The sequence below is a fragment of the Mustela lutreola genome, chromosome 12 (assembly GCF_030435805.1).
Source record: "Mustela lutreola isolate mMusLut2 chromosome 12, mMusLut2.pri, whole genome shotgun sequence".
Taxonomy (NCBI): domain Eukaryota; kingdom Metazoa; phylum Chordata; class Mammalia; order Carnivora; family Mustelidae; genus Mustela; species Mustela lutreola.
The window spans coordinates 99,207,836-99,220,585 of record NC_081301.1 but is presented as its reverse complement, the minus strand read 5'-3'; the positions used below and the strand labels follow the sequence as shown (position 1 = coordinate 99,220,585).

The window sequence follows — 12,750 nt, the reverse complement described above, 5'->3', positions numbered from 1 at the left end:
TGTTTTGTCACTCTCTGTCATTTACAGTTTCATGCATGGCTTCATGTCTTTATTTGAGAGTCAGCGTTAGAAGATCATGGGTCTCAGATTTGTATGGGTGTTTTCTTAATGTTTTTTCCTACTGTAGCTCGTTTTCGTGGTTATCCTTTGTATGATAAACATTGTATTTGAAAAATTATTTCTGGGAATAGTTTGGAGTCTAGTGTTCTGTAGTGTGGAATGTTTTACCATTGCATTTAAAAGACTTGTTTCCCTGTATTATTTGCTTTAGACATACCATAATGTATGTGATTATTTCCTTCATTGATGGACATTTGGATAATTTTAGTTTTTTTACTATGACAAACAACAGTGCAGAAAACATCATCCATATTATACGGTATCTAAGGGAAATCCTCCTTCTGTCTAAGGTCTGGAATAAATTGAAAAATAAAATAAAGTATAGAAACAGGGACAAAATGTTCTCTTGATCACCGATACAGCCAAGCTGAAGGTTGTGGCTTAGATCTGTTGATGAGGAGGTTTGCTCATTTGGCTGTCCCCTCTCAGGCCGGCTTCCCCACCACAGCGACCGGGTCGGCACCTGAAGTTGCCCGTGGAAGCTACCCCGGCGCCGGCACTGTGTGGCTCCCGGGCACTCTTCACAGGGGCGTGGAGGAGAATCGGTGTTCTGGGAGCGAAGCAGGGGTAGCTGAGCTAAGGATAAGCCCATCTGTTTTCTCTTGTCCTGTCCGTTTAAATAAATGATTTGTTGGGGTAGAAGAGATTTAGGGGCTGGAGTGCTGAGAGTGTGGGTCCCATTTCTGACAGGGAGGCATCGGGGAGGAAGAACATCTCTGTACAGCCGTGTGCACTGGACATTTTGCAGGCGCGAAGGTGGCCTTGCTGGGAATGACCTCTGGAGGCAGGGGCTGGGGTCCTGACCTTCCACGGGACCCGTCCTCAGCCGTGGAGCCTGCAGTCTCTGCCCGGCCACTAAAACAGGGAAGACTTGTGCCCTCAGCCCATCTGTATTTGTCTGTCCCCAACTAGCTAGTGTTTTTGTTTTGATTTTTAGTTTAATCATTATATAACGGCCAGAGAGGGGCTGTAATGTCTGTGCTGTGACGAATTTGTTGTTTCTCATGTGTTTGCTTTGTGGATGCCCCTGCTGTGGTGTTTTGTGTGCAGTGGACATTTTGTTGCTGCTAGACCTTCCTTGTGGACTTTCCCCGTATTAAGCCTAAAGTGCTTCTCCTCTGCCCATGTAATGCTTTTGCTCAGATGTCTCCCATTACTTGTTAGGATCCTGGGATGACTCTGTGTTGGACTCTGGGATACGCCCTACCCATCCTTCAGGTTTTTCAAATTTTATTTCTTTATCATTTTAAATTGATTCATACCTGTGTTACTTGATTTTAAATTATATCTAAAAAAATAAACATAGATTATCTATTTAGTTGAGCCCTGTTTATAAGAGACCCAGAAATAGTCTACTTTATTCTCTTGGATTTACCATTTTCATGTTATTGCAGTCGTGGATGCTGTAGGAGGAGACCCGTTGAGGTGTCAGTGGCGTGTGCTGAGCTGGAGGTAATAGCACGTGCCGTGTGTGGGGTTTGACTTCCGCACACATCGCCCAGCTCACGTGGCGAGCGCGCCCTTCCCCCGCAGGAGTTCCTTGGTGGCGCGCAGTGGTCCCTTTCCCTGCCCCTTCCCATTCCTTACCTGTGCTCGGGGAACTGCTGAGCTGCTTTCCATCACTGGACACCACTTTCCATTTTTAGAGTTTTTAATAAACGGAGCACAGTTTGTATCAGTTTGCATGTCATCTTGCAGCAGATTTTTCTCGAGGTTCATTGATGTCTAGCACGCTGGTTCCTTCTCACCGCGAGTAGTGTCCGTCCTACGCAGGTGCCCATGGAGCTGCCACAGACACTCGTGCGGAGGTCTTTGCGCTTTTGCGGGGTGCGGTAGTTCCGGCGTGCGGCCTGGGGCTGTGCGTTTCAGGAGCTCCCGGTGGTGCTAGGGCCGCGGGGCCGAGACCGCGCTTTGCAGAGCGAGGGTACAGAGCCTGGTGTTCTTGGAGCCAGACGGAATAGTGTATTTTTTCCTACCAGGCAATAGTAGGCTACATCTAGTATCAGGTTTTCCTCAGAAATGAAGATACCTCCACGTATCATGTCAGTCAGCAGTTGACGTTCCAAGAGCTTGCTCGCAGCAGACCGCCTCTCTTTCATTCGGGCGATCATGCTTGTCGTGAGCACCGGGGCAGCAGTTGACGATGAACGTGACCACTCAGTTCTGTTTGGTCTATTCTTCCAGACACGGCTGTGGGGGGCGGGGGACGGCTAACCTTGCTTCCCCTTCTCTGTGTTTCCCTGTTTGTTTTGGAAGTTTGGTCGGAAAGGGATGCTCTGGTGTTGGCCCTCGTCTGCTAACCTGGAATCGTGCACTGGGAACAGTCTGGGTTGGAGGTGTGCAGGGAAGCCTCCAGTCAGAAATCCGTTCCAGTCAACGGACAGCAGAGCGCAGAGCCACTGTGCTTGTCAGATTTCCTCAGACGCATAGTCATGGGTCCCCGAGGCAGGCCGGACTGTTGTCTTGCCGAGCTGAGGCCTGGGTCGCGGGCTCTGGGTCGAGGCTGTGAGAGCTGCTGATGGTCTGTCGGGCCAGCGGGACTTCAGTTGCGGCTGCAGCAGGCAGGCGACGGCAGCTAACCTTTGCCCTGTGTCCCCATCAGCAGTGACGGTCAGGGTGCTGCTGAGGTCACAACGCTGGGAGGAAGGTTACGTGATGTTCGTAAGGTGCTTAGGACAGTGAACCCACCTCGTAAGCACTTTGTGCATGTGCTCAATCCACAGGCAGCCGTATGGAAAGTTAAGACAGGTGGAGAAGAGGTAGGGCTAGGAAAATCAAGCATCAGATTTTCTCAGATTGCACAGTGGTCGCCCCTGGCTTGTGGGAACAGTGGCTCCCGTTGACAGGCCTCGAGCCCAGCTGTGATGCGGCGCGAGTGTGTGTTGGCATCTGGGTTGGTTCCTTCTTGCTCAGAGGTCCTGGCTGGGCTCCAGAAGCGCAGCCCCTGCGTGCTTGGGCCGGGAGTGGTTGTGTTTTGTCTCTGTGCTTCCCCTGAAACCTGGGGATGGGAATGGCAGGGGACGCGTGAGTGTGAAGGTTGGAGTTGGAATGCGTGATAATTAGGGACTGGTTGTGATTTTCAATTAACCTGCATTTTATTTCTATTCTTTTTGAATGATACCAGTAAAGTCAGACCTCCAGTATGCTATATGAGCATTTCTTTTGAAATGTTTCCATTTTGTAGAAGAACATGATTCTTCAGTCAAAGCCATATTTAAAAATCACAACTGACAGTAACGTTTTCCCTTAATACTTGAATCTCTCTTTTTCTGGAAACATCTGAAAACCTCTGTTACGTATAGTTTCTTTTTTGGAGCTGAAAGTTGGCCTGCTCCCTGTTCCCCCTCATTCCTGGTCTGACTCCGGTGCCCCTCCGTCATTGGGGTCCTCCTGCGGACACTGAGGGAGACCCCAGCCTTCCCGGGCAGCTCCTTTATCTTTCTCTTGAAATAGCAGAACTTTAATTGTTTGCTTTTAATTATATTTTTAGGAGCATTTCAAAGGATTATTATCTTCTTTGTCATACCTGGCCCATTTCCTGGTACTAAACTCAAAATAGCTTCTGATCCTGTTGGTTGCGTAACACACGGAGTCATCACTTCTTCCTTTTGCTGTTGGGATAACCTGTGCTCCCGGCAGCTCCGATGGCATCCAGCCGCGCTCTTACACAACTGCCGTTGTGCTGGTTCCCAGCTCTCGGGGACGGGAAATCGGCCCTTCTGAAGTGTGTGTATTCAGTCCCCTGAGATTATTAAGTGCTACCAAGCAGAAAAAATACTGGATGTAAAAACCAGCGTATGAGGTAACTGTGAAACGAGCATGTGCTTTGGGATGGCTCATCTTTTCCCCAAGAAAATTTGCTAAGAGAGACATCTTTCAGGGAAAGGTTGAGATTGCATAAAGTTTAAGATTCAAAAACCAATTTAATTAAAAAAATTTTAAATTGAAGTATATACAGTTGACTCACTAGAACTTCAGAATTTATAATATTGTAAAATGGTTGAAATTTAATTACTCATTGAATGCTAATTGAGCTGTTCTTAAATAATTTTTTGGTAGGAAAAAGTTTTATAGACTGCTTTATGAAACGCTAATTTATGCTAATTAGCATTTGAAAGGTGCAAATAATTTACCTTTCTAATAATCTGAGTGTTCATACCCTATTTACCTTGTTCTTGTTTTGTGTAAGGACCCTACACTTCTTGTCTTTTATTTTAGATACTTCACATAAAATGTAATGTTAAAAACCTTTCAGCCCCTTGAGAAAATGTCTTCAGTTTTTAACTATCAAATTTAAGAATGATTATCATCATTTCCAAAGAATTAAGCATATAGGGGAAAAGTGCCGATTCTTGCACTTTAGGATTAAGACTTGAGCAGGAGGCGAGTCATCGTTCCGCCTCCCCACCCCCACCTCCCAGATGAGCGTGTTTGCTGCGTTGGCTTGTTTCTCCTTCGTTCCTACGTTGTTCCTCCGGGCCGAGCAGACCCCGAATGCCCTCTCTCCCATCATTTTATTTTATCAACGTATGTGTGTTTACAGCACCTCTTAGTCACAGGAGGGTATATTTACTAGTCCATTTTATTTGTGCGTTTTTTAAAAATTTTTTAATGTTTCAAAAAAGTTTTTATTTATAGGTTAGAGAGAGAGAGAAAGAGCACAAGCAGAGGGAGAAGCAGGCAGAAGGAGAAGCAGACTCCCCGCCACGCAGGGAACCTGATGTGGGACTTGACCCCAGATGTCTGGGATCACGGGCCAAGCCAAAGGCAGATGTGCAGCCATCGGAGCCACTCAGGCATCCCTTTATTTGTGTTTTTAATGTGTAGTACCTCTCTTATTTCCCTTTAATGACCTGTTCTACTTCTAAAAAATAATAGCTTTTAAACTTTCTGTTGGCTAGTGTGACTTTTAAGTATGATATTTATTTGATAACATTAACTAACTAACAGAATTGTAAAGCAAAGCCTTGCCTGATGATTTTGGGGCCTCCGTCCCCTGACGTACTAACACGGACGTTATAGATAGGCGCGGATTGTAACCACTTGCCGTGTGCTTCCTGGGACGCTTCGGGGCTCATGAGCTTGTGGGGTGTTCCTCTTGTAATTTACAGTCAGCTCACTCCGTGGACCCCTAACTTAGTCTGCATGTTCAGTTCCCGGTCTGTTCCCATTTGCGGGGGGAGGCCACCCTCTCAGCCGGGACTTGGCATTTTCAGAAGCTGGACTCAGGAGTGCGTATGTTTCAGGCCCGGGTGTGACCGTAGAGGCCTTTACCCTCCTCTTTGTGGTTCTGCTCTCAGAAGAGCCCCTGTCCCGCCGGGCAGTGCCCTGGGCGTTTTCAGAGGCCGGCGGAGGGAGGACTCGCCCGTCCTCCTCTGGTCTCTCCCCGCTCGGGAGCCTTTGCGCGCTGCCTTTCCCATAGCTGCATTCATGTCATTTCTTTAAAGTACTAAGTGAAAGGCGTTCGTGATGACAAGAAAAGCAGGGAGAAGGGGAGGTTGAGCGTCACAGGGACGGGAGCAGCAGTCCCAGGTAGGAAGAAGGAGTTACTGACCCGCGCGCCTGTGCTGTTCATCTCCGTTGCAGCGTGGGTGCGCGGCGATCGGCGCCGCGCCGGGACAGCGTGGACGGGGTGCCGCGGGGATGCGAAGCCAGGAACCCCGGGGCAGTGCCCGTAGGTGCTAGCTGGGCGCGCCAGGCAGAGGGCAGCTTGTCCGCAGGCCTGGGTGGGAAGCGCTTCTGGAACATACAGTGCGGGCCTGAGGTTGGCGAAGAGGTCGGGCGGGTGGACAGAGCCTAGTTTATCGGCTGCTTCCTGTGCCGTATTTATTGTTTTCTCCATTTTTATCCCGCGTGTGGAGTAGATCACTGTACCCTTTTACCTGGGGGCAGTAGCATGACCGCATTGGCGTTTAGAAGGATTAGACCCCAGGAAGTCTGGAAGGCGCGTTGGAAGGGCCAGTCGCAGGGAGGCTCTGGCAGGGCCTTCTGCTGCCGAGGGATGAGGGGACCCAGAACCGACTGTAGCACAGGGAGGGGCTCGCGGCTTTGTGCGCTGTGGGAAGGAGGGCCTCCGGGACGGCTCTGGGCCTCTGTCCTGGGTGACGTGGGGCTGGAGACGCTACGAGGTGTGAACCAGCATCTAGAAGGAGGGCTGGCGAGGAGAGAAGCAGGTTTGAGCTGAAGCACGTCCATGGGGTACTGCGGACGTGCCGCAGGCAGGCGGGCAGGAGTGCGGCCGACAGGGACGTTGGGCGGAGGTGGGCGTCCCTGGCATTGTGTGGTCAGGGTTCTGGGTGGGAATGAGACCTTCTGGGCGGGGTGTCTGTTGGGCGAAGGAGAAGGCTGAGAAAGAACGGGAAATGGGAAGAAACACAGGGACGTTGACAGGGGTTCGCCAGGCAGACGAAGAGAGGAACTCACAGAGGAGTGTGCGGCCCTAGTGTGTGGTCCTCGGCGCCAGCAAGTTGCACAGGGGCCAGACCGTGGCCACTGGTTTCGGGACCGCCTCCTGGTGTCCCTGGAAGCAGGGCAGGAGCAGCGGGGGACGGAGGGGCTGCGGCCGGGGCGGTCCTCCGTTACTGTCCTCCCTCGGGAAGCTTGTCCTCTTGTCCTCGACGGGAGCTGGCAAGAAGCTGAGGGGAGGGTCTGCTGGGAGCGCCATGAGACTGCGGAGACAGGAGACCGGGGGAGTGTAGAAGTCACAGTCATTTCTGCCGCCAGGATCTTGGGAAGGAAGGCGTGAGCCTTGGGTCGCAGAGTCACCCCACTTGACTTGTCGCGGTTGGAGAAGATCTTGGAAGCCGCTCAGAGGGACTTGCTGTCAGATTTCCTTACTGATCTTTCTTTCCTTTTTTTTTTTTTTTTTGGTCAGATAAACATTACCAGTCACTGTTTTTTCATTCAATTTATTTCCTGACGGTAGACCCTGACGCAGCTGTCTGCTTGCTCCCCGAGTGTCCTGTCGCGTGCACCCGGGGTGCGTCTTCGAGCCCCTCAGCCTCCCCTTCCCCGGACGTTGAGGCCGGGCCGCCTGGTGGAGGCGCCTGCCCCCTGCACCCATGCCTGCTCTCCGGGTCGGCTGTTGTCTTGGCGGCAGTGAGTGTCTGTGCTCCGGCCCGGCGCTTCCGTCTTTGCTCGGAAAATAAGTCTGATAAGTTCTCACGTGTGAATGAAAGTCAGTGTACTTCAGCAAATTTGTATGTTTAAGAAGTCCGAGAATGCACCTCTCTGACGGGAACGTCCTATTTCAGAACAGCTTTGGAAGAAAGAGGTTGTTCGGGATGGTGTCGTCTGTTTCCTTCCTTCCAGTTTATTTATTTTTCCAAAAATTGAGCTGTAATTGCCATGTAACATCGTGTAAGTTTAAGGTGTGTAACGTGTGGATTAGCTGTATTTATATATTACGATACGATTACCCTGGAGCATTAGCCAATACCTCCCGCCACGTGACTATTCCGTCTTTGTCGTCAGGGCAGTCAGAGGCGATGCCCACGTTCTGCTCGTCCGGGAGCAGGGCTGGCCGGCCTTGCTTCGCAGTCCCATTGTCAGAAGTAAAGTTAAATAGGAGGAGTCTGCTTCACCTAATCATCAGTCAGCTTTTGAACCAGCTATAAAAACGAAGTCTGTATGTTCCAATTTATAAAATCTCATTAAAATAATATTTGGGGCTCAAGAAAGTCTGGTTTGAGCTCTTTGGTGGCTGACCCTTCCCCAGGCATGCTTTTGGGCAGGCCCTCGGGACCTTCTCCGAGCCGCGTGCCTCTGGAACGTGCTGCCGGGTAGAGCCTGGTTCTCTAGCGGGGGTGCGTCCTGCTGCTTCCGCAGGGTCGGAGCTAGTGGGCGGGGTCCCAGCAGCCGCTTAGTCGGCTGTTGTCTGCGCCGAGCGACCGGTTACTTCTTCGGGTGAGACCATCATTCCGAGTTCCCTGGTGGCCCATAAAGGATCTAGAACTTTGCAGTTACACAGAAGTCATTTCAAACAGAAATTTGTATGAACCAAACGTCTCATAAAGGACGTTAGGCTCAAAGATTGAGGAGGGCACGTGTTGCGTGGAGCTCTGGGTGTTGGACGTGAACAATGAATCTTGGAACACTTCCTCCCAAACTAATGATGTCTTCTATGGTGACTGACATAACACAATAAAAATATTTAAAAAATCACGAAGTCAGAATTGTGATTGTGCTAATTGAGCAGAAAATATTTATGGGAATATTTCAGGGATATGGGAAGACTTAAAGACATTCTTGCGTGTTTATTTGCTGGAACTCTGCACAATCGCATGTTTGAAGAACAGTAACAAAGGAAATGACTATTTTGTTTAAGGCAAACGGGCTGCAAAACTCTGTGTACGGTATGCCCTTGAACAATAAATTCACCAAAAAGAGTCTAAGATAAATTACATAGTAAGGTCACGATCTTCCCGAAGAACCTTGAACTCTTTGCTCTGTTTCAGCTAATCTGCCGGTGCCCACCATCGCGGCGATCGACGGGCTTGCCTTGGGCGGTGGCCTCGAGCTGGCTCTGGCGTGCGACATTCGCGTGGCAGGTGAGGACGGCCCCGTCAGAGATGACGGTGTGCTCGCTCTCCAGGTGCTTCCGACGCTCTGCTCCTGCCCCGTGCTGAGTAGAACGTTTGGAAGGAGGCACCCGCTGGGCGGGACGGAGCGTGTGGGGACGGTCTGCTGGAGGAGAGGGAGACGGGAATCGGGTCAGACAGGACTGAAAGTGCGGCGCGGGCCCTGTCCTTCTCCGAGGGGCTTCCTCCTCCGCAGTGCGGGAAAGGACAGGGCGGCGCGAGGGTCCAGCGAGCGAATCCGTGGCCTCTGCCCGGTCCCGGCACTTCGGTCATGTCCGCTGCGGGAACGGCAGCTTGATCTCTCTGGGGTTCACTCGCTGCTCGCTTGGCTTCCTGTGGGTGGGATGAGACGCTCATGGAAATAATACTGAGAACAATGAGTGCGGCCGTGCTGAGCGCTGCCCCTGCCCGGCCTGGCTCCGAGCCCCCATGGGATGACGTCACGCCGCGGCCCCGCGGCCCTCCGTGATAGGCTCCGAGCTGCTGGAGGACGCTGGGGCCCGGGGCCGTGGCCGAGCTGCACTGGACCCCAGGCGGTCTGGCACCACGGCCCACACTCCCCCCCCATTCTGCCAGAGCCCCGCGGACTGCCACCACATGGCCACGGTGGGGTGACAGGGACCCTGGCCCTGAGGAGCGGGTGAAGCAGGCAGCAGGCTGTGTGTCACCGATTTTCCCCCGGCTCCCACCGGGACTCCTGAAGCAGCCGCCTGCTAACAGTGAGTCGGTGTGATTATGTTCCAGTCACTTTGGACTATTTCTTGGGCGTTGTAGCTGCCGGTCCATGTGGGCTCTTTCCCCCTTTCCTTCTACTTTATTTTAGATTTCTACCTACTTGTCTGAAATCACGAGTTTTAAATGGAAAAGCTGAGGTACCCATAGTCCATTTCTGAAAGAGTGCGGACTGTGGGCGTTAGGGTGTGGGAGGTGGTCCAGATGCAAATAAACAATTAAGAGGTTTTCCAGTAGCCGTGAAAACAAAACCCAGCAGGAGGAAGGAACCTGTCCAGCCGTCAGAATAGTAAAACGGTTTGTCAGAAGTAACCAGAGATTCGGCCCTGAAGAGCTGCCATATGTGACGTGGTACGTGAAGCTGTTTGATTCGCGGACTCCTCAGGCCGCTGGAGGCCCTGCTTGTCAGACACAGCTTCGCGCCTCATCCCGAACAATAACGGGGCCTCAGCCTGCAGGCTGTGTCGGGTCAAATCATGCGGTCACAACCCTGGTCTTTCTGCGTCGAAGATTACTTCACTGCCGACCAGTTCTGAAGAGGAAATGTTACGGGAACCCCCAATGTCTGTCACTTACAGTCTTTACCTATTTCTGTCACTACATGCCTTCTGAAGTGACGTAAAGAGATCTGTGGCACAGGTTTAATTAGTAAATAGAATATTTGTAGCTGATTTCAGTAACTTTTTCAAGTTGTAATATTTGAATCTGATGATACGGATTTTACTTAATTTTCTTCCTTCCTTTTCTAGCTTCCTCCGCGAAAATGGGCTTGGTCGAGACGAAGTTGGCAATTATTCCTGGTGGAGGTATGAAGTGTCCACGCCCGTTGATTTATTCTTAACAACAGGGTGTAAGGCAAAAGGGTGTGAATTGAAAAGGTGACATTTTGGGCGAAGAGACTAATACTGTATTGTTTGCCTTATGTAAAATGTGCTCTTTTATTTAGGTGGTTGAGAAGAGGCTGGGTGTGTTGGGTGCTGCCCTGGTTTTGTGGTGTCTCCTGTGCTTTTCTGTATAATTTCTTAATTTTTAAATTATTGTTTTCAGCCACATTTTTCTTGAAACATTGCACTGATACTTTGAAAGCGGCCTGCACACGGTCCGACCCTGCTGGAGGAGTGGGCAGGGCTTCCCAGGCTTCATGCCGGCTTTTTTTGTTTCTGGGCAGCAGGACAAAGGTTGGGGTTAGTGGGTGGCCTGAATTTGGAGCGGAGGTCTTTCTTTTGTCACTACAATAAAGACAGGTGAGCTGCCTTTGGGGAAGACTCATTTAAGAAAGCATTTTTCCAACACTGATAATGAAATCTTGTATCACCCAATAAATCTGAAATTTGCGTTCTTTTGTCCGATAAGAGAATTTGGAGCTACTTTGGTTTTCATGAAGTTGTTCTCTCAGAAAGTAGGGTTCATTTGAGATGGTGATTTATTTAGTGTATGAATTAAATCACAGTAACAGCGTTAAAAAAAACAAACAGTAACAATGTAAAAATTAAAAGCGGCGTTTGAACATTTTAGGTATGTTTGCACCTGGACAAGTTAAAATTGTGTGTTTAAACTTATCATTAGAAGAGTGCTTATCCTGATCAGGGAGAAACTAAAACACAATTCAGTTAAATTGGTGACGACCCAGGTCAATGTGTAAGACTCACGGAAAGGTTTCTGCTTCAGTTGTCCGTGAAAACGCTAATCTTGTGGGTAAAAGCATTTGGTAACTGCCTGTTGGACCGCGCGGCTCCTGTTCACAGATGCTCACGGAGATGCTGGCAGGTGGATTTCCGTGGAAATGGATCCAACAGAAAAGAATGATCAGGAAATCGATCCTGGAAATAGAACAAGGGCTAGGAAAAGAGGATGGTGGGATGTTTCTGGATTCTTCTAAGAAGCATCTGTTGGTTACTGGGGTACTGCCGGCCCCAGCAAGACAGTGCCTGTAGTAGAATGGTGACCACCCCCTCTCACGACTCCCCCTGCCCCCCGAGACAGGTCAGCCTGGAACCTGTGAGTGTAACCTTATTGGGAAAAAAGGTCTTGGCAGATAACGTGTTAAGGGTCTTGACATGACCTCATTCTGGGTGATCGGAACGGATGTCAGATCTGACAATAAGCGTCCTTATACGAAGAGACGAGGAGAAGCAGAAGGTCTGTGAAGACAGAGATGGGAGAGAAGCGTTCGCAGGTCCAGGAAGGCCAAGGATTGCCGGCGGCCACCAGAAGCTCGGAGCCTCTGGAAGGAACCACCCCTGCCAGCATCTCGGGTTTGGACTCTGTCCTCCAAAACTCTAAGAGGAGACTTCAGTGGTCTTAAACCAGCGCGTTTACGGTAGTATGTTACAGCAGCCCTTGGAGACTAATACGGTGGTGGTTAACGTTTCAGTGATGTATTTCCGGACAGTGGGTTAGTGGGTGGCGGCGGTACAGGGCGGGAGGAAGAACTTGGTGTTTGGGGTATTTGTCATCATCTCGGAGATGAAATGTTGTGTTAAAAGCCCGAGAAGGTAGAACGGCCGCATGAGCCTCATGTTGGTGTTGGTTAGAGGGAAGCGGCCCGACTGGCTGCCCTGCAGAAACCCGAGTGCGAGCGTCCGCTCCTTCCCTCTTGGCTCCTGAGCCACCCCCGCCTTTTGGGTCTGGGGACTAGCGTCTTCTTTCCAGGGTACGGAAGTTGCTCAGGGTCCTCCTCAGCCAGGGACCCGTTGATTAGAACCCACTTGTAAGTTTGATTCATTTTGGACCGTGCAGTCTCATGATTATAATTATTTCCAAAATTTTTATTGAGTGAATTTGTGATAAAATTCAGAATGCTTCACCATTTTCCCATCTACTTAGAAAGAGTCGTCTTCTGTCTTTGTCTTTTTTCCTAAGTGAGTCTGAGGGAATGTGTCTCAGTTGCTCCTTTAATTAATGTCACTTTCAAGTTCATCCTCGTGCACGTGCATCTCCGTCGTGTTGCACTTTCTGTCGAGAGAGGCGAGTTCTCTGGGAGCCACGTGCCGCTTCGATGAAGAAAGACGCAGGCATTTGCGTTCAGGTTCGTGTGACGGTGACTCATGCACCCTAAGTCAGGCCCAGGTGTTTGTTTGTTTTTCTAAACAATGTAGTTTCTCTAAGGTCTGTTTAGTGGACTCTCTGAAGGGGGCGCTTCTGCACTCTCTGTGGAGAGGAATCCTCTGGTGGGTTTGTGACCCCAGATATTTCTGCCCTCTCCTTTCGTGTAGATGAGAATACCACCTCCTTCCTCCTTTCTTTCTTTCTTTTTTTTTTTTTTTTAAAGATTTTATTTATTTATCAGAGAGAGAGGGAGAGAGAGGGAGCACAGGCA

General features: G+C 50.1%; 1 protein-coding gene across 4 annotated transcripts in view; it reads left to right on the top strand.

Annotated features, from left to right (window-relative positions):
- AUH (AU RNA binding methylglutaconyl-CoA hydratase) overlaps positions 1-12,750 on the top strand; it is a 134,052-nt gene that overhangs the window by 50,227 nt on the left and 71,075 nt on the right. For 3 of the 4 annotated variants that reach the window (XM_059143257.1, XM_059143255.1, XM_059143254.1), the window contains 2 exons: positions 8,577-8,669; positions 10,181-10,237. The exons of the other annotated variant lie outside the window; for it this stretch is intronic. In XM_059143257.1, the coding sequence (XP_058999240.1) occupies positions 8,577-8,669; positions 10,181-10,237 (150 nt within the window). The remainder of the gene's footprint in view (positions 1-8,576; positions 8,670-10,180; positions 10,238-12,750) is intronic. 4 annotated transcript variants of the gene reach the window in all.